This window comes from Salvia hispanica, chromosome 2, assembly GCF_029641045.1.
Source record: "Salvia hispanica isolate PSC_SH4W2 chromosome 2, Shi_PSC_v1, whole genome shotgun sequence".
Taxonomy (NCBI): Eukaryota; Viridiplantae; Streptophyta; class Magnoliopsida; order Lamiales; family Lamiaceae; genus Salvia; species Salvia hispanica.
The window spans coordinates 47,880,825-47,907,043 of record NC_142693.1 but is presented as its reverse complement, the minus strand read 5'-3'; the positions used below and the strand labels follow the sequence as shown (position 1 = coordinate 47,907,043).

Sequence of the window (26,219 nt, the reverse complement as noted above, 5' to 3'; positions counted from 1 at the left end):
GGTGTGTGCTGAGGCAGGAAGCAAAGGAGCCACTCGAAGGGGGTGGTGCGGGAGCGGGAGTGCCGCCACAGCAAGCGCATGTCGCGGATCTCGATGTGGCGGATAGAGGATCCCAGCAAAGATGGTGGCGTAGAGGAGCGCCATGGAAAGGGAGTGGATGGTGAGGCAAAGGGAGGTGGTGGCGTGGAGGGCGAGGGCGGAGGTCGAGAGGGACGGAGCGGAAAATTGACGGAAAGTTCCAGTGTAATACTTTATGGTCACACTAAACTTGCTCACAAAAAAGCTCTCACACCCGAAGAGGAAAAGAAGAGTAATTGAACTTATATTTTGAAGGGTTTTTAGTTTCGCGATCTATTTTTCTTCTCCGATTTTGAGGCGGCAACACTGTAGCCGAACTACGTTCAGTTGGCTCAACTACAAGAGCAGTGGCGGCATAAGCAAGAAAAGGCGAAGCTTAAGCAAAACTGGGAAGAAGTGGAACGACCATGTCGAGCCCCATGTTTGGGCATGGATCCACCACCACCATTGCAATTTCATTTCTCAATATTTTTATTCAAATAATTTAAATAATCTAATTAAAAGTTGCTAATCCAATCAAAACTAACTTAATTATTGTTGACCGTTAAAAATTTGACAGCTCCGTCCAAAATGGACTGAATCCAGCCATTTTTATTTATTTGGGATGCAATAATTCAAAAGAAAATGTTTCTTGACCAAAATTGTAAAATCAACATATATTTAGGACCACAAATGGCCTTTAGTCTAGAGTTTATCATCTGCTCATTTTTTTTTTTAATACAAAACAAGGGCCGCGCTCTTGAAATACTTTGCAGGAAACATCAACGGCAGATTGTTCGAAACCCATACGATGAAACAAGAAGTGCAATGTGTACAAATTATTGGTAGCAAGTGTAAGAATATGAATGATAATGAATATATAAACAATACATTATACAACAATAAATAGTAATCAATTATTGGAGGTCTTCAACAAGTCCTTGCTATAATTGGTATTACTATTACTTACTCTACTCCATATGCAAACCATCTATGTGAATGAAGATGTAGATAGCTATAATTGGTTTATTATTTCTGCATTGTGTCCAATAACCTGTTGCAAGCGTCGCTGGATTATTCTTTGGCATACCGTAGTTATCATTGCTGACATTTTGTAAGGTTTTTTACCTGATCTTCATTATCATCATCATCATCATCATCATCATCATCATCATCATCTTCGTTTCGGGTCATTGCTCTTCTTGTTGCTGTTTCTGGTAATCGTCGTCTCACACGCTTCAGAGTTGGTTAAACCCAGTGATTTCCCCATCAGATGAGATGTCCTTGCTTGATTCATTCTGTTAAATTGAAGGGAATCAGTGGATTTCCTCATTGATCCTTAGATTTTTAATCGAGTTATACCTGTGCAATCGCTTCTCCAAGAATCTGGCCAAGGTTGCTCGTCGGGCCATCGCCACCGTTGGAGTATGACCTATTTCCGTTCAAAATATAGAGATCAGATACTGAAATATGTGCATAGGAATACCGAACTTGTCTTAAACGTTAAACGCCAAATGAATAATTATAAGATAGCCTAGAGTTCATTATAAGTCTAACAATAAAATTAGATTTTCAAAATCCGTGTTTTAAAAATATGAATTCTCTATAATGAACTACAAGTTCTAATGAATACAGCTTCATGTGCATATAATATATATATATATATGTATTGTTCTCTCCGTCTTAAAAAACTCATTTTGATTTAACATAGATTTTAAAAATTATTTGAGTTTGTAAAAAGAAAATGGACGTGTAAAAATAGTGGAGATCCATTTTATATATAGCTTTATATGTTGCACTTCTCATTTTAGTTTGTCTTATAAAAGATGTTACATTTTCATTTTTTGAAAAAATTTTCCTTCTTATCCAAGTGTGCTATCTATTATGGGAAAGGGAGAGTAATAAAATACGAGAATAGTGATTTAGTCGAATGTGTGATCCATTAATATAAATGAAAAACTAAATGGGTCATTTAATTGAAGATACACCAAAATAGCAAAATGGTTCTTTTGTTGCAGACGAAAGGAGTAATACAATATGACATACCTCCATCAGATATGCCGTTGGATGCATTTCCATTATTATATCCATTAGTTTCAGCTAATAGAGACAAGTTCCTGCATCAAGTAATATTTTGCATAATCAAGAACACCCATAAAAAGAGCCGTAATCATTCACGCTAAAAAAACGAGATTCAGTCTTTTATCGATAAAATAACTAAAGACGTTTGATTGTTTGACCAAGTAAATTTTTCAAATAAACTTTTATGAACGATAAGTGACATATCGAACAAAACAATTATATCAAGTATTATCAACGTAATCAACGACGACTCTTTCGTGATTCATCATATTTTTTAATTTAAAAATTGATGATTATCATGAAATATACTGATAGATCTTCAATGTAGATAATGATAGGTGTGTGAGTAACATGTGTCGTACTTGATGTGAGTGTGATGTATATCTTACTATACTAAGATTTAAACTTTAATTTTTTATTTGTTATTTGATATATTTAATTCTTTCATTGATTCAATTGGCTAATGAATAATATACACAGCCTCTGCCGGCTCCTAAAGTTCGATCCAAGAGGAACGTGTAATTGGAACGAGAAGTTGTTGCGGAAAGGCTCTTGTAAGCATCAACTGCATGCACTGGTATTGGAAGAATTGTCAACGTCATGTAGGAAGGTATATACCATCGTCCCCAAAGGCTTCGATCCGAAAATTGTGCTAGAAGTTCTTGCTGACCTGATTTTACGTTTGTCATGCATTTTTTGGTGTCTCATGATCCAAAAACGACATAACTTTCTGAGCCACGCGAACTTATTCAACGATGTTTCAATGATAGAGCTGTGATTATAAATTCACGACCAATGAACGTCGGAACAACGTCGACTACTAACTTGCCGGTGACATCTAGGTGGTAGACATTCGTGAAATCCTTTTAGGAGACGGGATTTAAGAAAACGTGTTTAGTGACAGAATTTTTTATGGAAGTGGATTTAAGAAAACATCTTTAGTGAGTTTAGTATAAAGATAATAAAGAGAAGAGAAAGAATGACATAGATAAGTGAAGAGAGAATAAAATAAAAAAATAACTTAATTATAGTGGAAAAACTAGAAAAACACTGCGCGCCTCAACTAGAGTGTGACATAGAGAGAGTGTATTTTTCATATAGAAATAGGAGTGTGAGCATAAAGGCATCCAACCTAGATTAAGCATGCTTCACGATTATAAAAAAAAAATTGAGGCGATCATATTTCAGGGGAGTGAGTGTGTGCATTATATTACACAATGATTATTGAGAACGGATGACCACACGTCCGTAATTGGGTTGACGATTATATAACCGACTCCACAAGCTTATCCACCGAAACCAACACTAAAAATCAAGGTGCACCGGAAACACTACAAAAATATTAAAGGTATTGTGTATTGTCACACAATGATGTCACTCATGATCAACTCTAGCACGATTTAGTCGAACAAATATTGGCAAGCTATAGTCACGTTAACGAATGATTATGACTTTAAGTAGGAGTGCGAAAAAAAACCGAAAATCGAATATTCGAACCGAACCAAACTGAAATTTTAAAATTCGGTTCGGTTTTTTCGATTTTTGGTTCGGTTCAGTTTTCAAAATTCAAAAATTTTGGTTTTTTGGTTCGGTTCGGTTCGGGCGAAAAAAAAACCTGAAAAATCGAATAACAGAATTATATTTTAAATATAATACTATATATATTTATTCTATTAATTTAATATAGTATATCATATATAGTATATATATATATATAATATTCTTTTAATATATTTTATATAATATGCATTATATATATATATTTATTCTGATAATTTTATATATTATATATTATATTCTATTAGTATATTTAAAATAAAATATTATATATATATATTAATGTATACTCCATTTTTTTCGGTTTTTCGATTTTTGTGAAAATATTGGTTTTTTCGGTTTTGTTCGATTTTTTAAATTCGGTTTTTGGTTTTTCGATTTAGTTCGTTTTGGATTTTGAACTAAATTCGGTTTTGGCAAAAACCGAACCGAAACCCGAATGCTCACCCCTAACTTCAAGTATGTAATTTTTCGCTATTGTGTAATTTTAGGATTCTATTTTGTACGCTCTCCCTTTCATTAGTGATTAGTGTTGGAACATTTCTTTTGGACACAATGATTAAGAATTACTCCCCTCATCACATAAAAATAGGGACATCTGGGACAACACAGTAATTAATGCATGATTGGTAAAGTAAGAGATATGAGAATGACAGTTAAAATAATAATATTTGGATAGTGGGACTAATATTATTATTAGCGTTTAATGGTGGACCCTAATGGTATAAGTTGTAAATAAATTGATATATATGGGTAACGAGTTAGAGAGAACTTTCCATAAATAAAAATTGACTATTTTTATGGGACAGACAGAAAAGGAAAATGTCCCTGCTATTATGGGATAGAAGAAGTACATTTGATGAGTTAAATTTATTGAGAACAACGTAGGAGATAGAATGGAGTATGTAAGTTGTGAGAAAATAAAATAAGAAAGAGATAGATGATGAGTTAATAAAGTACAAGAGTAAATAAAGTAACAGAGATGAAGTGTGTTGTACCATTTGAAGATAATACGGACTTTAGTGCGTAATTGATAAAGTAATTGAAAATAAAAATAATAGTAAAAACAGTGTATTGGAGATGTGATAAAAAAAATAAAGTAAAACATAATAAAAATAAGTTTCCATAAGTTAAAATGGCCTATCTCTAGGACGAAAAAAGAAAGTGGAGTCAATTTTTATACGACGGATGGAGTAATTAATATACTCCCTTCATCCCATAAAAATAGAGACATTTAGAAGGACAGGAGAATTAATGCATAATTTAAAAAATTAAGATTAAAAGATTAGAAAAATAGTTAAAATAATATTAAGTGAATAGTGGAACCTATATTATTATTAGTGTTTAATGATGAACTCTAGTGGTATAAGTTAAATTGATATAACTATATATAGAATGGAGTATCTTTATTTCTATGGAATAGAGGGAGTAATAAACTTAAAAGTAAAATCCATGGATAGTGTAGCAGAAAATAACAAATGGATATTATTTTAAAGAAAAGTTTTAATAAATAGTGAGTTACGATTCGATTAATAAGAGATATTCCCTCCGTCCCAAAGAAGATACCCCTTTCTTGGGCGGCAAGGGATTTTATGCAACTTTATTTTATGTGTTAAATGGAGAGAGTAAAGTAAGAGAGAGAGGATAAAGTAGAGATAAAGGGTTTCCACTTTAAGTAATGAGTCATCTTTAATGGGACGGAGGGAATAATTAAATGGATGTATTTTAGATATAACCGACAAAAGTCTGTAATCTATAAAACTATACTCCCAAAAAATGGGATAAGTTGAGTACCTTAAATTGGGGCCGCCGGAGGCTTGGCGGAAAGCCGGCGGCGCCACCAGAAGTAGGCTAGGTTGTTCTGTCACGTGAGATTTATCCACCCCACAAATTGTATCGCCTCTGCACGAAGAAGATCGCATCTCATCTTCTTTACTTGCAAATTCCCATTTCTTCTTCTGTAACTACAAAACATCCGCACCTAAGTCTAAAAATCTCAATAAAATTTTTTAGCATTTCACAAAGAAAAAAAAATTGAGTTGGGAAAGCATACATCGGAGAAATTGAAGGAAGAACTTGTACTGAGAGACAAAGACGTTTCAACTCCTCTAGCTGCAAGTCAATAAAATGTTAATTTGCATCGAATGAATATAATTCTCACAAATTTAATTCAAAAGTACCGGAATCTAAGTATGGATTCTTGAGATTTGCTTGCTCCAATTTGTACTTGGAGGAATTCAGGCCCAGAAAATCTATCTCCATGATTTTGAAATTTCGGAAAGGAAATTGAAATAAAATGAAAAGGTATTGTTAATGCATACAACCAGAAAAGAAGACATCCAAATATTAATAATGGATATTTTAGGGTGGGTGTGGTGGCTAGTCTACAGCCAATGAATGGCCAGCGTTAAACAAAGTGAAAAACACGTGTGCTGAGATAAATGAATATGATATGGATATGCACCACATAAATTGCACGTGAAAGTCTGCAACATTTATCTCACGGTGACAAATAGTACATTTATAGTAATGTTGCTATTATGGTGTACCAAAAGTTACATTCACTCGTTGCATAATTTAAAGTTTCATTTTATCATTTTGAGATTTTGAGAGGTTCATAATTTAAAATTTTATTTGTTATTTTTTTCATTTTAGATAGATGAATCTATTATTTAATTAATTCATTATACTCATATTAAATCGTAAAATAAATATATAAAAGTGGAATACACATTTCACTAACTCATTTTTCCATATTTTTTCTTTATAAAATTAAATAATTTCTTAAAATCCATGTCGAGTCCAAATGAGACTATAAATGGCGGACGGACGGAGTAATACTACTATCGTCCCATGTTACACGCACTTCTATTTGACCGTTTATGCAAGCTAAACAGTTAATTATACTGATGTATTTTTTATTATTACTATGAGAACTACTTGCAACTATACAAAATAGGAATACTGTAGTTAAAGGTTAGTAGATGGATATTGAAGAACGGAGAATGGGATTTTGGGGACGCGAATGGTTGGCTAGCATCACTTGCAACGGCCCAAGCAACCGTGAAAAAAAAGAAGAAAATGAGAGATGAAGACGACATCCAATGTTTATGAATATTAGTTTATTCCTTCACGAAATAATTAATTCAGAAAAAATAAAGTTCTAATATAAAAACGAAATTAATTAAATCTCCTGATATAACAAATATTGAGAGTTTCTAGAATTTACCTAAAGATAAGTGAAAGAATTAAAGATGGAGTAATTACGAGGCATGCATTCTAGTGATATACTCTCTCCGTCGGTGAAATGTTGTCCAGTTTTGTGATTTTGGTCCGTCCGTGAAAATTTGTCCACTTTGCTTTTCTTATATTTTTGATAAATTGACCTCACTTTCCACTAACTCTTTACACTCACATTCTATTATAAAACTAATATATAAATGTGGTACTTTCATTCTACTAACTTTTTTCAACTCACTTTTCTTCACATTTCTTAAAACCCATGTCGAGTTAAACTTAGACAATATTTCTTGGACGAAGGGAGTAATTGTTTTGAGTTTGATTAGTACGTTATTATGTTTATGTTTTCAAAAAGGCTATCTCCAAGATTAAGTTTCTATTTAACGTAAAATTTAAATTTTAAGAAAAATATTAGTGTGAGCTTTTTTATTCAATGTGCTATTTTGGGCTTTCCTCCCTAAAGAATGATCTATGCTGAAGTATGATTTGATGTAAAAAGGTTGTTATGTATGTTACTTGATACTCCCTCCGTCCTAGAGTATTAGACTCACTTCTTTTGGGCACATGATTTAAGGAATTGATATTTAAATAGTTAAAGTGGAGAGAGTAAAGTATGAGAGAGGGAAAAAGTAGGGGAGAGAAAAGAGAAAAAAGTAGGTGGAGAATAAAATAAGATAGATGCTTTTTGCTAAAAAAGGAAATGAGTCTAATATGTTGGGACATCCCAAAAAGGAAAGTTGATCTAATACCTTGGGATGGAGGGAGTACAATGTGTTATTTTACGGAATGCTTATTGACTATTCGGCTTAGACCGATAAATTTGAGTTAAGTTCAAAGTATAGTTTATGAGAAACGAGGTTAGGAAAGTTATGTCATGCCATATTTTATTTTGAGAAATTTCTATCTGTTTATATAATAAGGGGAGTGTCCTTATTAGACCAGTTACATTATAATAGAACTAGAAAAATGAATAAAAATGTGTCAATTTCCTAAGGGATCTGAATGTTTAAAAGGTACGAGGAATATAAAAAGAGAGAATGGAAGTTGGAAATACGAAAAATGAAAATATTTGCAGACAAGAATAGTTAAAAGTAAGATCACCGACATAGTGGTAATCAACAACGACATTGTGAGCGCAGAGGCAGTGAATTTCGGCCACGACCTCAGGCACGGAGGGGCGGTTATCCGGGTTAGGAGCCATACCATCAAGCCCAATCTGCAATAGCTAAACCATATCTTCCATCTCCTCACTCTCTTAGTCATACCTAAGTAGCTTGGTGTACAACACCTTATACCTCCGGTCCCGCTCTAGCTCAGACTGCACCGACCAAGTTAGACTAATGCCATATTCGTCAATCTCCGGCATCTCCTCCAGCACTAACTCCAACAAAAATATTACAAAGTTGTATACATCATCCTTCAGCGACACATTCTTAGGTTCAATTTCTTCTGGTGCCTGGTACCCGTGATTGGGGGTAGGGAGCTACACCCGAGCTGAGCAAGGCTGGATTTAGAGACACGAGCCTCGTATGAGACATGATACAATGAATTGTGTTATGAATCCTATTTCACTTTTGTACTATACAAATACAATGTGCATGTTTGTATGCAAGGTTTTGCTGTGAAATGGGAAGGATACGTGAAGGCGCCTCGTAGATAAAACAATCTGGAGTAGAGAAGAAGATTGAAGGGTTTTGCATGCTGATGAAGGATGATCAAGTGGTTCCAGGTGCTTAGGCCAATAAAGTTGGCCAACATGGGACAGAAACTCAATCTAGCAAACAGTTCCAGCTGCAAACTAAATGGGTGGACTCCTCAAAGACTGTGCTCTCTATGGCATGCGCGACAAACGTGATCCGAGCTCCTTACCTCTTGGCTGAAAACTATATAAGAGCGACTTGTGCTCTTAGAAGAAGACTTTTGTCATTTTCCTTTAGTTAAATTTAGTAGCTTTAGTTCTTGCTTTCGAATCTTTATCGTGCTTTCTTATTTAAATTTACGTTTCGTTACTTGCTTCCTTAGTTAAATCTACAGCTTTCTCTACGTTTTCAAGCCCACGTTCTCAAATCTTCAAATTTACAAGTTTCTTACACATGCGATTTTCGTTCATGATACAAGCTTTATGTGCAATGTGTTATGCTAAGTAATTTATGATGCTTTCTAGCTAGAAGCTTTAGTTACTTCCGTGCGAAAACCATTTCTGTCTTAAATGCTCATGAATGTGTCAGTTCTAGTCTCTGTTCTCATATTTACTCCGCTGATAATGATGTGCATGGTTAGTTAGTTACTGTATCGTGCTTTAGATTGGTCACATTAGCGTTGATTGTGCTTGTTCAGTTGATAGGCGCTTAACTTCATGTTTAATCCTTCATTTTTTCAATGCCGATGGCCTAAGGGGCGAAGATTGATGTGTATTTTTCGAGCTTTTATATTAATGAATTAATAACACACAAGTATATCAAATAGCTCCAAATTACAACCTTTCTGCAAGAGTACAAATGTAGTTGTAGTAAAAGAGTGTCGAACCACAGGGAGGCGTATGATTATTTAACAAGGTTTGACAAGATTAATTAACTAACTTTAAAGATTAAATCACGAAAATAGAGAAACTCAGGAACATTACTCCTAACAACATTAAGATGAATCACTATTGTATTGATTCTATATTCAAATTCGAAAGCTGTTGAGAACGACGTATCAATTTTCCGCTCTAAAAATACTGAACATATTTAAAGAATTATAGTACTAGTGCTAGCTGAACACATAGCCAAAAGTACCTACTCATAGACTATTATTCCCGCGGAAGTGCAGTAAATACTAGACTAACTTCTCAAAGCCGACAAAAATTATGGTTAGCAGAACAATTAACACATAACATCTTCTCATTAAACCGAACTCCCACTGCTGCCTAATAAGTAATAATTCAACTTCGAAGACTTTTATTTACATGAATATTCACTTATGCTTTATCTCCGAACAAGGTAAAATTCACAAGTTTCTCATCTATGTTATCATCCAATTTCCAAGTTAAAGAGACATTAGAAAAAAGGCATATAAAATACCCTACATTAGATGCATCAAGGTGGCAGGATTCGAACCTATGGCCGGCCCGCCCCTGACCTGCTGGGTTGGGTGGCCGGGTTAGCACTCCTCGTCGCCTCTGTACCCGAAACAGATGCGCTGCGCTACCCAGCGCGTAACCTTGTCTCCCCTACTCCTCCTCTGGTTGTGCCATTACCAATCGCGGCCCCGGTCCGGCCGCCCCTGACCTAAGAAGAACGATTATCCTTATGACCAAATAGGGACCAGCTTACTTACTTCTCGAGCGATAGTTCCACGATCTCGACCCGCAACTTGTTGGGAGTAGAGGCATCAAAGCTTGCCCAACCTATACAAGGGGCTTGGAGATACAGTTTCCAGGTTGGATTTTTTAGATCAAATAGGACTAGTTGGGTAGATAGAGGTGGTAAAATCTAACCTTTCCATCGATGTTTAGTAGGGCGGGTCGCTTGAGTGTCAAAACCAAGCGGTGGTTGTTTTTCTTTTCCTTGGCTCATCATTGATCGCTTGGAAAACCAAGAAAGAAGAAACTGTATCCAAGTCCAGCACAGAAGCCGAGTACCTTCTGTTGAGTCATTTCTTTTTGCTTATTTATAAGAGTAGTCGCAGACTCAGTCCCAGTTTCGTCCCTGTTGTTCGAGCCCGAAACCAAGCCGGAAAGGCATAGGATGATCTCAGAATCCGTGTTATGCCGCCTTCGATGTTCGATCGTTAGCTGCTTAAACACTTCCTTCCCGACGATTGAGGAGAGGCTCTTTGACGAGTTGGACGATTCAGGAGATACTTTACTTAAGTACATAACATATAGTATAAAATACAAACCACATATGAAAACCAAAGCAAATGATTAAATATAGAATCTCTACAATCAATTCATCCTACTAGTGTTAGGAGCAATGAAGAAAAACTAGCCACACATGCTAAAGAAGAAAAACCGTAGAATCAACGGCGTAGAATCAACGGCGTTCTCCGATGGCCGGCAGTAGTCCATCTCCAAGATGATGAAGATTGGATGCCGAATCCTCTTCCCTCTCTCTTTTCTTCTTTCCTCAAACTTCTCGCTGATTCTATCTCCCCAACCGTGCTTTCCAATTTTTGTTTCCCATTTCTCTCAAAATTTTTACATTAAATACCCCACGAGTTTGCGTGCCGGCGGATCGCCAGCTTTGTTGTGCCTCCAACCCGGCGGGGCGCTGCTGCTGTTCTGGAGTCACCTTGCCTCACCAGGGGGATGGTGGCTCTGTTTGGGAATCTGCCATGTGTGTTCCTTTGTTTCTTTCAGGGGCGGATCTACTAAGAGCTTAAGAGGAGCATTTACCCTATCTCATATTTCCTACTCCATACATATATTGTGTATTGTGAAATATATTTCTTTTAAATTTTACATAAATGCCCCTCCTCAAATGACTAAATTTTCTTCATAGGTAAATTTGCCATCTCCGGCCCTCCCTACAAATTCTTGGCTTCGCCACTGGTTTCTTTCAATGTTTGCAACTACATGTGACTACATGTCTACTCTCTGTCACCGCCGCACACTGTTTAGCGCGTCCATGTACCTGCCCAACTTTTAACTTTTTTCCTAGATTAGTTTACCGCTTTCCTTTAATGTTCAAGTGTTATTGCTTTCTTACATGTTCTTGTTTATGTGCCTAGTTGATTGAGTTGTCAAAGCCCTTTACCTTTTCCATTAAGTTCCCACCGAGATTAGTTTGTCAGAAACAAAATCCAAAAGATAAAGCGTGGCTGCAAAGCCAAGCACCTCCTACGCTCAATCCACTTATGTTAGAGTTACCGTTCTTTGTGGGTTCGACATTTCGGATTTCCATATACCCAAATAGTATGTAGGAAGGCTTTTTCAAGAGGGAACTTAAAAACTTCTAGATCGGATACTTTTTGAGTGGGAACACGTCGCTCATTCTATCAAGTTAGGACACTTTGGTCCAGCTAATTAGTGTGTGGCCAACCCTGTGTGGAAGATGTTGGACGACTTGATGTTGCAATGAGATACGGATGGCCCTTGAGAGTGGATGTACGAGATCCCTTGTGCTGCGCGTAGAGTGAGTTTCCCAGTCCAACGCCATCAAAGATACACCACCGTGTAAGACTTCTGACAAGCTCCCCATGGGTAAGAAATCGTAGACGACAAGCTTGTCGTTGAGATTGTTGTAATAAGCTCTCAGGGGGACTATAAGGGGGACTATATTCAGATGATCCATTCTGCCAATCTCTTTCATCTTCATTGTGAACTGCTCTCCCCTGTCTTCAGCCTCACCTTGTATGTCGGCCCAAACGTCCCATTCCCCAAAACTTCTTCCGATACTCCCTACAAGTCTTGCATATCGAAGTCCTACACCGCTTTCCCTAACATGACTAACCCATTATCTTTCCCTTTACCTATGCCGCGAACTATTTTACACAAATAGAAAATCAGCAGTGAGATAATGCGCAAATCGATGATGGACCGTTGGTGATGCAGACAATAAGCATTATCTTTGGTTTCTCATCGGCACAGGAATCGAGCGTGGTGTTGCAGATGGAGTTCCCGGCGAATGAGGGTTTGGAAAATCTGGAGAAGAGACGCGGAATCCGACCGGTGAGATGGTTGGTGGAAAAGAAGAAGATGGAAGTGTTACGATTTAGGCTAATGAAGATGGAAGTGTTACGATTTAGGCTAATGAACCATGAAGATATCACATAGGCTACTTTCACTCAAACAATAACCTAATGGCTTCACAAAACTAGCAACACAAGAACTACTAAAATATACCTTAACATTCAAACATAACCCGATAAACGATTAGAATGCAACCACAAGGGATTTTGATAAACCTTCAAAGATGAAGGGGATGCTCAATGTTGCGACTTTTGAATGTTCTACAAATGTTCAAACTGCCAACATAAAACCCTAACATGGGTATTTATACTAAGAAATTAAGAAAAGTAAAGATAACACAAAATAAAAATCCAAAAGTTGTCCCGTTAAGAGAGAGTATTAGTTTTTACCAGAAATAGAAATAACTCAATTATCTTAGAACTTCTCAAAATAAAAATCTTAGGGATTCAAGACACATATGTTGCCCCGGACTTCTCTTGCAAATATTCAACTAGCCAAGTAACCCAACAAGAAGTGAAATAATAAAAAAGGTGGAAAAGGAAGTAGATGAATGTGTCATGATTTATATATATGCTTGGAACATGGACCTTCTAAAAAATAATGACGACAATCCAAAACAACTTTCACCAAAGCAAGAATCTAATGATTCTACAAAGGAGCAACACAAGAACTAGCTAGCAACCATACCTTAACATTTAATCTAAGCCCGATAATAAATTGAAATGCAACCACGAAGGATTTTGATAAATCTTCAATTAAGAAGATGGATGCTCAATATTGAAACTTTGTTTGTTTATAAATGAGTTGAAAGCTGTCATGGAAAAACCGTAACATAGGTATATATACTAGATGTTTTGGTAAAAAATGAGCCCTCCAGAGCAAATCACTAACTGAGAGTTTGGCTAGGTGCCCAACACCTGTCCACAAAAATTTTTTGGACAAAATTGAACTTGCGACAAAAACTCCCGGTCGGGCGTCTTCTGGGTGGAATATCCCTCGGTCGCTCAGTTGTTTCTGAACTGCGCGACTCTCGTAAAACAACCATAACTTCCACATTCGGACTCCGATTGAGGCGTGCAATTTACACCCGCGAAGCTATTTCGATGATGAAGAAAATGATGGTCTAAGAAGAGAATTTGGACACCATCTTGATAGGCATATTGAAGTTTGAAATATACCTCAACTCCATCGTATGGCTTCACTTCTCCTTCTCTTTTTTTTGGCGCTTCCCAGATTCACCATATGTTCTCTTTAGTGGTAAAAGTAAAAAAAAATGACATTTAGGTAAAAAAATATCAAACTAGCAAAATATTGATGAAATAGTGCAAAGAGTAGTGAACTACCTCCCTCCGTCCACGAAAAATAGGGGCAATTTGTGAATGACACGAGTTTTAATGTTGAATTGGTAAAGTAAGAGAGAATAGAAAAAAGTAAGACATAAGTAGTGTTAGTGGAATGTGGGGTCCATATTATTAGTAAGAGAGAAGGGAAAAAAGTAAGAAGGAAGTCGTTGAAAACTTTCTTTTTTTGAATGTGCCATATTTTTCGTGGACAACCAAAAATGGCAAATGTGCTTATTTTTCGTGGAAGGAGGAAATAAAAAAAAAAACCTTGACAATTTGGTTTGCACATTTTCAGTACTCAGTAAAAAAAACTATATCATTAGAGTTCTGTATACAGAGACTTTAGTTACAATTTACGTACTTTTCCTCTGTTTTTGGACTTTTATTCCCTCTTCACTTTTTAGTTTTAAGAATTATTTTAGTGTTTATGTTTATAATTCCATCTCATGTCTTCCCTCTTTTTCAAATTTCTTCTCTTTTTAAGTACTCTCTCCGTCTCACTTTAAGAGTCCCGGTTTATCATTTTTGGGTGTCCCACTTTAAGAGCTCCAGTTGAAATATTCCATAAATAGTATTAGGCCTCACATTCCACTAACATTTTACAACTCACATTTTATTATAAAACTAATATAAAAAAATAGGACCCACATTCCACTATCTTTTTTCACCAACTTTCATTTACATTTCTTAAAACCCATGCTGAACTTAACCAGGACTCCTAAAATGGGATGGATGGAGTATTATTTATTTATTTTCTTATTAATATTTCTCACTCTCAACTTTTCTCAATATAATTCACTAAAATATAATCAATTTTTGCCATCAAATATATGCAATTAGGAAATCATTAAAATTCTTATAAAATACAGTTAATTTGACATGTGTTTTGTGAAAATATTATTTAAAATTAGATGGTTTTATAAATTCAAAGTTTTGCGATATTTTTTAAAAATTTAAAAATGGTTAGTTATAACTAATAACTCTGATTAATGTTTTTTTTTTCAAGTATTCAAAATTGGGGTTCGATCATCTTAGCCTTGATTTGATGATCTGATGTACTATTTAATTATAGTTGGAATTATAATGCAATCGGTTTTATTGCAAAATTGAAAAAGTAATAGAAAAGAGAAAAGGTAGTTGAAATAAGATAAGTAGATAGTGAGCGCTTAAATGGTACTCCCTTTGTCCCATTTCATCTGAGACATTTCTTTTGAGCACAATATTTTAGGAGTGAAAAAAAGTACTATAGAGAAAAAGTAGGAGAGAGGATTGATACGCTCGAATTTTGCATATTATAAGGACATTTTTTGGTCCGTTTTGAGTATCAAAGTTGCATTACACATCCATTATTTTTGCATATTTTATCCATTTTGTTATTTTGACATTTTTTGTGAGAAATGTGCAAAATAGAGCTGAAAAAGGACATAAAAACGTCAAAGTTCAGAAGCTGGAGCAGAAGGCAACCCAGAGGGTCGCTGAAAATCACTCCAGAACGTTCTGACTCTCTGTAGCGCCTGCTGGGCCCTTGCCAGCGGCCCGATCGCGCACGACAACATCTGTTCAAACTCAATTTTCCGGCTATCCTGAAGTTCGATCAGGGCGTTCTACATGTCATTCTGTTTGTCTTCGAAAGAGCTTCGCGGTGGTACCTTGATCATCTCAATAAGAGTTTTGTGAATAAAGTTATGGCCGTTCTACCAAAGTCGCGCAAAGCTGTCAAGTGCAGAATTTTAGACGAAAATTCAAAGAAGGAAAAAAGACATTACCTTGTGAAGCTAAATCTTTTCCTTAACCTATGGGGCACAAAAATTCCGTATTTACTATTGCTTGGAGGAAACTTTTTACCAAATTTAAATCCTTTTCAAGCCTATATATACCCCATAACCTAATTCATAATATTCACCCTTCCATAGCCCCAAAAGGGGAGCCTCCAAGGCTCCTCCCTCTCCACTCCTTAACTTAATTCTTCCTTCGTTCTTGGAGATTGAAACAAGGCATGAGGAGCATGAAGACTTCAAGATTCAACCTTGGATTTTGTTTATTTATTTCATGTCTCGTACTTTAATTATTGTTTTAGTTCATCTGCCTATGGATTTCTAAACAATAGAATTTTGAGGTTTGATAATAATTGATTTTTTATGTAGTTCTTTTTATGTTTAATGTTTACTACTCATTCCACTTGATTTTTCTTGAGCTTTTGTTCGACTAATTGGTCGTTACCTTGATTATTGTCAATCTTTGATCGGTGATAGCTTTGATTGGTAAAACTTGAGTCGGATGAACATAGAACTAATTAGTATAACTAAAGAGTTAGTGAAATCATTATCCTTGAAATTCCTCTATTTGCCTGATTCTATCGCTTAGTACATGATAGCCAGTTGCAATTATATTTAGGGGTGGGTAGGTAAGGTATACCTTACCGAAACCACCATACCGTATACCTTACCGTAAATACGGTATGCGAAAAAGTCATACGTTTACCTTACCAAAGTTTTCGGAATACCTTTTTTTCGGTATGACGAATTTCCATACCGATACGGTACCTCATTTTCGGTATACCGTACCGAAGTTCGGTATACCTTACTTTTGCGGTATACCTGACTTTCAACATCAATTAAAATGGAAAATTAGAGTATTTAGAATATTATTTATATTTTATAATTTTAAAAATAAATTAAATATAATGTATTCATAATTATATTTATATCTCACAATATATTTTATAATTTGAAAATATATAAAATATATTTTATATATAATTTTGTTTATATTTTTGTGGTATATACCTTAGTTTACGGTATATACCTTAATTTACGGTTTATACCAAATTTCGATATGCAACGGTATACCACGGTATTTGAAAATTAATATCGTTACCTTACCGGAATCTTTCGGTAAGGTATCATACCATACCGAAAGTCACGGTATGGCGAAAATTCGATATTTTCGGTATTTTTTCTGTATGATAAGGCCGGTATTTCGGTATTTCGGTATTTTTCCCCAGCCCTAATTATATTCCCTGAGTTCGATATCCCAATATTGACCTTTGGCTATACTATTTCTGCCTTGTATATATATATATATATATATATATGGATGTATTCATATCCTTTTTCTATATATTGTTCAAACATTCAACTGAATCTCAGCCCTACGATTTTGTCATCTAACGGTTAGATTAATGCCACGTGTCATTTAATAATGCACATTTTCATTCTAATAATGTACACCGAATAATAATGTACCATTATAATCTAATAATGTAGATTTTCATTCTAATAATGTACACCGTCTAATAATGCAACATTATAGTCTAATAATGCATTGATCACAACCATCCAATTCAATGATCCAAGGGCTGTGATTTGTTTGAAGCTTAACACCAAAGAGCTGTGAAGGACCCTAATACACCCCTATACATACATACATATATATATATATATATATATATATATATATAGGGGTGTGTTAGGGTCCTTACAGCATCTTAGCGTAAAACACAGCACAAATCACAGCCCTTGGATCATTAGATTGGATGGCTGTGATTTGTTACATTATGATACTAAAAATCTACATTATTAGGCGAGGTACATTATTAGACTAGAAATGTACATTGTAAGACTAAAACTGTACATTTGTAAACTAAAATGCTACATTATTAAACTAAAATGCTACATTATTATCCGAGCTACATTATTAGTCTAAAATTCTACATTATTAGATGACACGTGGCATTAGATCATATGATCCAATGGACTGCAAGTGTTTTGAGTTTTACTTATACTTAGCGTTCTGACCTGAATACATCCCTATATATATATATATATATATGGATGTGATCAAATGAAAACCACATATTTAATACAAGCTGAAAACTTTAATCCTAGCCGTTAGATATAACAAATCTATGGTTATAATGTTGCTGAATTTTAATGTCAACAATAGCATGTATTTTGTGAGTACTCACGCGACATTCTTAGAGGAAGACTTTGTTATGAATCATAAACCCAGCAATGAGGCAGCTCTTGAAGAGCTCACTTCAGTCACAAGTTCCATTAACTAAGAACAAGTACCAATAGTACAACCAATTCCCGAATCTTCAACTTCTACACCTAATGTTGTAGTGCCGCGCCGCAGTGGGACGATCTCTCATGAGCCCGAAAGGTACATTGGTTTGAGAGAATCTATGGATCACTCCTCGGACAGTAATGTACTAGATCCCTGGAACTTTGCAGAGGCGCAGGCGGATGTCGATCATTGCCAATGGGTAAGTGCAATGGATTCGGAACTACAATCTATGATAGACAAAGACATCTACGATTTATCTGTCCTACCCGAAGGCTATTGGGAGCAAGTGGATATACAAACGTAAACGTGGACCCGATGGACGAGTTAAAGTCTTTAAAGCAAGAGTAGTGGCTAAGGGGTACACCCAAAAGGAAGGTGTCGATTACGACGAGACCTTCTCCCCAGTGGCCATGCTCAAATCGATCCGGATACTATTGTTTATAGCAGCTTACATGGATTGGGATGTATGACAGATGGACATTAAGACTGCGTTCTTGAACGGTAGTCTTGAGGAGACCATCTACATGGAACAACCCGAGGGTTATGCCGTCAAGGGCAAAGAGCACATGGTTTGGAAGCTTAAGAAGGCCATTTATGGCCTTAAGCAAGCATCTAGATCATGGAATCAGTGTTTCGATCAGACTGTTCACAAGTTTGGATTCGAAAAATGCCATAACGAGAGCTGCGTGTACAAGAAGGTTGAGAAGGGGAATGTGGTGTTCTTAGTTTTATATGTAGATGGCATTCTTCTAATTGGAAACAATAAAAAGATGTTGTCATCAGTACGAACGTGGTTGTCAAACCAGTTCGAGATGAAGGATATGGGAGACGCGGGACACATTCTAGGTATCAAGGTCCTACGGGACCGTGAGAAAGGGATGCTGTGCTTATCTCAAGAGCCCTACATCGACACTGTACTTAGTCATTTTAGCATGCAAGATGACAAGAAAGGTTTCTTACCTTTTAGACATGGCATCCATTTATCTCAAGAGATGTGTCCTAAGACAGCATCTGAGATTGCAGTGATGAGAAGGATACCATACGCTTCGGCAGTTGGTAGTCTCATGTATGCTATGCTTTGTACAAGGCCTGATATTTGCTTTGTTGTTGGCATGGTAGCAAGATATCAGTCAAATCCGGGCCAAGTACATTGGACTGCAGTAAAGAACATACTCAAGTACCTTAAACGGACTAAGGACTATGTTCTAATTTACAAAGCAGGCGAGCTATGTCCTTTGGGATATACTGATTCAGACTTTCAAGCTGATCAAGACTCGAGGAAGTCTACTTCTGGTTATGTGTTTACCTTAGGAGGTGGAGCCATAATTTGGAAGAGTGTAAAGCAGAAATGCATTGCAGACCACCATGGAAGCCGGATATGTGGCTGCTTCGGAGGCTGCAAAGGAGGCTGTATGGCTCAAGAACTTTCTTATGGACTTAGGTATGGTTACGAATCTGCCCAAGAGTATCACCATTTATTGTGACAATTCTGGTGATGTGGTAAATTCGAAGGAACCAAGAGCTCACAAAGCGAGGAAACATATAGAGAGGAAGTATCATATTATTAGAGATATAGTGCAGAGAAGAGACATACAAGTGGGCAAGATTTATTCAGAGAACAACCTGGCAGATCCCTTTACAAAGGCATTGGCGGTCAAACCGTTCGAGAGCCATGTAGAAGGAATGGGAGTTCGATTCGCTCGAGACCTCAACTCGTTTTCAGTATAAGTGGGAGAATTAGACGTCGTCCACATTTTTTTTTATACTCGAAAGCTGTTTTGAGTATAAGTGGGAGATTGTTAGAGTTTGTATACTAGAAATCACCTTTCGAGTTACGGAATACTGTTAAAACTCTTATTTTATTTTCCAAAGGAATAAACAGATTATTTTTGTCATAATGTTGTTATGTTTTACATTTAATGGATGTTTATTACATGTTTAAATGTATAAGTAACTTAACAAAGTCTAAGTCTTTGTTTTAGTAGACCGGTTTTGGGCGTCGTTCACTTTAAGGTAACACGGTTAGTTATAAACAAAGAAAAAGAAGAACTTCACAACCTAGATAGGCTTAGACTACCTATCGTGAAAGGTTGCAATGTCAGTCCGATTATTTCTAAGCCTTACTGAAATAAGATGACGTTGGTGTGGTATAGCACTGAATGGATCTAACAGCGAGACAGTCTTTATGCTATCTACTAATAGACGAGGTCTTGTAAATTATCATTTCTTAATCAATGTACGTTAGCATTGAGCATACGGTATTGATTATGCACTACTTTAACTTACCAAATGGTGCGGGTTTTTCGCAACCCAATAAGCCTGGTATATTGGGTAGTGGTGAATAATATCTAGCGGTGCTAAGGATTGCTATTATGTTGAATCGTGCGCGAGGTGAGTCCCGTTTGATAACATCCTTAACAGAAGCTTGAAATAAGGTTTTATTATTCGGAACCTAGCTAGTTGGAGTTCATTTACTCTATGAATAATAAATAAGATTTTCTTGCTGAATCATCTCTTGGAATAAATAAGATATTAATTAATTAATTCCATAGCAGACAATAATTAATTAATGGATGTTTCCATCTTAAGCGCGAGAAATAAATATCAAGCAATGGAAACCCGGAGTACTTATAATTTCGGATTTGGATGGGGAGTGCAATATTACTTCTGTAGTGGCTGCTCGTAATATTCCAATTATAAGCTTATATTAAAATGGGTTTAATTCAATTAGTAAAAAGCTAATTGGAGGAGCCCATATCCAAAGTCTTCCATAGATCCCTGTCAGGGCCTAATATGTGACTTATTATAAATAGGAAAATAAAGGAGACAGAAAAGACACTTGTTTTGAATCAAAATTTTCGTCCCCGTCTCTACTAAGAAGAGGGATGATTTTCTCTCCTCCGAGGAAAAGGGTTTCCGTCTTCTTTATTTAAGTCCTAGTACACTGGTGAGATCGGCCCACCCTGATATCAGTTTACAGTCCGGGAACCAGACAGAAGATCCATGGTTTTGTACTAAAGATCTTCACGTGGAGAAGGCGCTAGCTATCTTCGATTCTTTGGAGAATCATCAAGGTATAATGGCTAAACCGTAGAAAAGCATGTTTTAGGTTTCAATTAATTTAAATCATGTTTTATTTGAGTTATGAGCATGATATATGTGATAATTACGCGAATAGGATTTGTCTAAATAATCTGCTAAATAGATCAGAATTATTATGTAATTGATTTATGTGAGCGCTTCCGCTGCCAGTCCCTTCAAGAACTACTTAAGGAAGAAACAAAGTAAAAACAAAACGGATATTAAATAGAAAAAGGAATTTGTATAACCAAAGTCGTTACTAACACATCCTCAGAATCCTATGAGTTTAGTTACACATAATTGAATAAGCTAAAAACATAGAATGAAGGGAAGACAATTTGAACATAAAACTAAAGCAAATAAAACCCGTAGGTTGAATCTTTGTCGTTCTTGATGTTCTTGAAATCCTTCTCCAACTCCTTGCACAAATGAAATACTCTAGCTCTTGATCATTTGAAATATTTTGCAACTAGAAGCTCTCACTTTTTATGAAGCTTGAGGTCTTATTTATAGGGAAAAGCCAATCCTTGTTGTAGTAGGAAAAGATCTCCAAAATATGGTAAATCTGGGCGCAAATCTAGGACTTCTCGAATTTGCCGCCTTTCTCCAGCGGGTCGCCGCACCTTGGCCGGCGGTCGCCGCGTTGGACTCCAGAGAGTCTGTTCCCTCGGCGGCGGACCGCCGCACGACTTCCGGCGGTCGCCGGACGAGACTTCTCTTCCAAACGTATTTTTTCGAGGCGGATCGCTGCATTGATCTGCCCGCAGGGCGTCGGCGGTCGCCGTACTCATTTGCGGCGGTCGCGGTCGCCGTCTGACTCCAGATTTCTAGACTTTGCGTTTTGGCTCCCTTTTTCGTCTCAATTATGCACGTTTTTTACCAAACACGTCAAAATACCAAAATAGACAAAATATGCAAGTAATGGACGTGTAGAGTGACTTTGACATAAAAAACGGACCAAATAATGGCCTTAAAATAGTGCAAAATCCGAGCGTATCATTCGTTCATATTTGTATGAAGCATCCTGGTACTCGGTAGTTTTATGTAATGACTCGAATATTGGATTATTATGACCCAATTTACCATAAGTTGACATGACCCGAATATTCGTTTAGTATGACCCAAAGAATGGATGATGTTTGGGTTATTGTTTGTGTATTCTTTGGCCGTATGAATATTGGGTTTTTTTAATATGTCAAAAACATGCGAATAATCGTGCATTTTACGTCAGTTTGTTTGATATGAACATTTCGATCAGATTTGTATGACGCATTCTGGTACTCCGTAGTGTTATATAATGACCTAAATGTTGGTTTATTATGACACAAATTAACCATACGATGCTATGACCCACATATTCATATATTATGACCCAATATTCGGTCGTACTAATATTTAGTTTGTTTGATACGAACATTTCGATCAAATTGTATGAGACATTTTGGTACTCAGTAGATTTATGTCATGCCTCGGATGTTGGTATATTATGACACAAATTAACCTAACAATGCTAAGACACAAATATTCATTTACTATGATCCAATGTATCGAGTAATGTTCATCACATGGACTATCATACACAAGAAACAAGAGAAAAGCATTCCAAGGTCATTGTAATGGAAGTTTTTATCATCTTCAGTCGTTTATTTCCTTTTTCCCCCTTCTGGACTGATTTTGTTATGTAGTGTTATATCTGAAATATCAACAAATTATTGAATAACACTAACATAAACCAAACATAAAAATATGTGTTTTTCCCATTGCCAGTCACCATATGATTGGTGTAACTCGATCATATCTCATACCAATTCATGAGTTCTTCAAAAGCAGAGGTACAAAAGGTTAAAAAATATAACTTTAACCTTGTTTTGTGTCATTAATACCAGGCCTCACTTCAGCCGAGGGTTGTGTGGAAGTTCGCCCTTTTGCTTATGAAAAAAAAACACAATTAATTACTACCAGAGTTCCAATTAAACTACATTCATTCAAAACCCAGAAATTGTAGTAGCCATACCTTTCGGTGCTTTAGGGATCGTCGGTATCTTCTTCTTCACCGTCGTTCTTTGATACACTACGTGACATCCAACCAATTGAAGTGAAAATTTTGCCAGATTTTGACAATTTTAAGTCAATCGTTGTACGAAATCTTACTAACCTTTTCCGTCATGCCTCGCCGATCCAGAAGCTCGAGTGCCGACCATTGTTGAAGTAGGCTTTTGGTTCACCCTCCTCGTCGATTTCAGAATCGTAAATTAGGATGAGGGTTTTTGTGAAGTGTCAGATTTTGTGGAGTAGCTGATTTGTCTGGCGGTAGGGTTTTTCTTGATTTTGTGGAAGAAGAAGATCTGAGGGAAAGTGGAGGAGTTTTCGTTGAAAAGAGAGTGTGGAGTAATGACTCCCAATTAATCTACACTTAAAAAACGGAACGATGGTTCCTAATTTTTTTGGTTCCTAATTTACCCCTCGCATGACACAAATCCGTCTTATTATGACCCAACAAAAACAAGGAGTCATTCCAGATTGAGGCTATTAATCTCCAAATCTGACGGTCCATATATGGTCTGTATTTCTATACTTAGGGACTTCTTTTGGTAGATGAAAACCCTATGCACATATATATATATATAGAGGGATGTACTAGTATAACAACTAATTTTAACGTTACAACGTACATCCAATCTGGTGCTGCCATATGGCACAAAAAATACAATATCGTAAACACTAAAATGCAATATATATTTGTAGAAGCTATAAATGAATTTTGGCAGATTGCATTTTTGTTATATGCAGATTGCAATTTTTTATTGTTGAGGTTTGCATTTTAGATATTAACTATTTAATTTGCATTTTATATTTAGACGGATTGTATTTATATATGTGAAAATGCAAATATTAATAATATAAAATGCAATTTATGTAAAATGCAAAACTCAACACTATAAAATGCAATTTACATACAACTAAAATTCAATCTGCAGAAATGAATATACAACTAGATTGCATTTTTGTGTTTACAATATTGCATGTTTTGTGCCACATGGCAGCACCAGATTAGATGTACGTTGTGACTCTAAATAAGGGGGCACCCTAGTGCTCACACACACACACACACACATATATATATATATATATATATATGTTTGTGTTAAAGTGACAACCCCTCTTAAAGTGATACCGTGACACCACTTGTAAAACAATATAAACGCTACACAACAATATTACAAACACTACACAACAATCTATAGATTGTTTTATAGCGTGTCGGATATTGCTGGACAAGAAAAATTGCTTGATAAAGACCAGCAAATTGCTGAGCGTCTTTTTCAAGAATTTTTTTTTGCCACGTGGCAGCTTATTATTCGTCCACGTGTACAAATGATTGGCTAGGAATGGTGGTATGGTGTTATTTTAAGGGGTGGTAGCACCCTAACATGCCCCCCTATATATATATATATATATATATAGAGAGAGAGAGAGAGATGTGTTAAAATGACAACCTATCTTAAAATAACACCATACAACCATTCCTAGTCAATCATTTGTACACGTGGACGAATAATCATCTGCCATGTGGCAATCATAAAAAATTTACAAGGGTAAATTTACGCGGACTGCAACATCCAATACTCTAGACTGCAAAGTGACGCTGCCTGCAATATCCAATATGCTAGAGTGCAATCTATAGATTGTTGTAGATTGTTATCTAGCGTTTATACTATTTCAGTCTAGCATATATAATATTGCAGTGTAGCGTGGTGTCACAATGTCATTTTAAGAGTGTTGTCATTTTAACGCACCAATATATATATATATATATATATATATATATATATCTATATAGGATAGCGTTAAAAGCAGAATCCCTTTTAAATGTAGAACATAGAACCAAATAAAATAGATCATTATAAAAGATCATAAGGTTATTATATGATCATTTGTAATTCATTATAGGAAATTTGCATTTTAAAATACACTAAAAAAATCTAAAAATGAACTAGTTCATTTTAAGAAGCAGATTACTATATTGAACTAATAATGAAAGAACAATGACCTTAATGGTCTCCTACAATGAACTATTTTCATATAGTTCTATATTCTGCATTTAAGATTGGTTATGTGTTGATCACAATCCTATATAGATATGTATATATAGAGGAGTGATCAAGGTCTAACTAATTTTAAGTGTATAACTAGAGAATAAATTTCAGCCACACATCTTAAAGGTTAAACAAATTTTCAGATTTTTGTTAAAGATAATAGCCCAAGGGCATTTTTGGAAATGGTATATCAACATCTCAAACTCAAGCACCGATTTCTCCCAAATTCAAAGTGCAATTTCTTCCAAAATTCAAGCGTAGATTCCTCCAGAATTCAAGCGCCGATATCTTCCAATCTTAACCAAATTTGTTCGCAAAATTAACGTGAATTGTGTTGCGTGATTTCTAAACCAAATTCAGCTTACTGTCCAAATTCGTTCACGTTTGATCGCGACGTCTGGAGTTGGGACTGACGACGGGCATCATCCAATGGCCGAAGCAAGAAGGACAGGATGGCGTACCGGCGGCTTTCTCAAATGCCACATCCAAGCTTCGTCTCTGATTCGCAATGAGGCAGGAGACCAACACCGTGTGCTGCCGCTCACCGACGACGGTGATGGTGTCGACTAGGCCTGCGGTGAGGTCGAGAGAGAAAAATAGTGATAGAGTGAGAGAGAGAGAGAGAGAGGGCAGTCGGGGAAAGAGGAGGGAGACACCCGCACCGCCACACGCTGGTGACGGCGGTGGTCCTCCGCGACCAGGCGAAAGAGAAAATAGGCGTTGCAGCGGCTGTTGTGAGAGAGAGAGATAAAAGTTTGGGCGCATTGTTCAGGGTTTAGGAATATACTTCACTATATGAGAATATACTTCACTATATGAACAATATACTTCACTGAAATGAAAAAACGGTACATTATAAGGCATGCAAAATATACTTCACTATAACCATAATATACATCACTATATAAAAAATATACTTCACTGAAATGAAAAAAGGGTACATTATAAGGTATGCAGAATATACTTCACTATAAGCACACTATACATCACTATATGCTCAATATACTTCACTGAAATGAA

The 26,219-nt window shown here is 36.1% G+C and overlaps 1 protein-coding gene across 3 annotated transcripts; it reads right to left on the bottom strand.

Moving 5' to 3' along the window:
• Window positions 1-910: 910 nt before the first annotated feature.
• LOC125223225 (uncharacterized) lies at window positions 911-6,033 on the bottom strand. Of its 3 annotated transcripts, XM_048126384.2 has the most exons (7): window positions 5,877-6,033; window positions 5,750-5,808; window positions 5,491-5,660; window positions 2,104-2,174; window positions 1,420-1,489; window positions 1,186-1,355; window positions 911-1,111 (listed from the first exon to the last, which is right to left on the bottom strand). In XM_048126384.2, the coding sequence occupies exons 1-6, from the start codon at window positions 5,956-5,958 to the stop codon at window positions 1,232-1,234; spliced, it is 576 nt and encodes a 191-aa protein (XP_047982341.1). In that variant the 5' UTR covers window positions 5,959-6,033; the 3' UTR covers window positions 911-1,111; window positions 1,186-1,231. The 3 variants fall into 3 exon arrangements, with proteins under 3 accessions (XP_047982341.1, XP_047982262.1, XP_047982420.1); XM_048126305.2 differs by having other exon boundaries at window positions 911-1,355; XM_048126463.2 differs by having other exon boundaries at window positions 911-1,355; window positions 5,491-5,654.
• Window positions 6,034-26,219: the final 20,186 nt, after the last annotated feature.

Excerpts from the sequence above, each read along its gene's own strand:
- LOC125223225 (XM_048126305.2), bottom strand. The coding sequence starts at position 5,958 with ATGGAGATAGATTTTCTGGGCCTGAATTCCTCCAAGTACAAATTGGAG. Across the intron at positions 5,661-5,749 it reads CTTCCTTCAATTTCTCCGAT|TTACAGAAGAAGAAATGGGA; the intron begins GTATGCTTTCCC and ends GATGTTTTGTAG. Across the intron at positions 1,356-1,419 it reads TTGGAGAAGCGATTGCACAG|AATGAATCAAGCAAGGACAT; the intron begins GTATAACTCGAT and ends TCAATTTAACAG.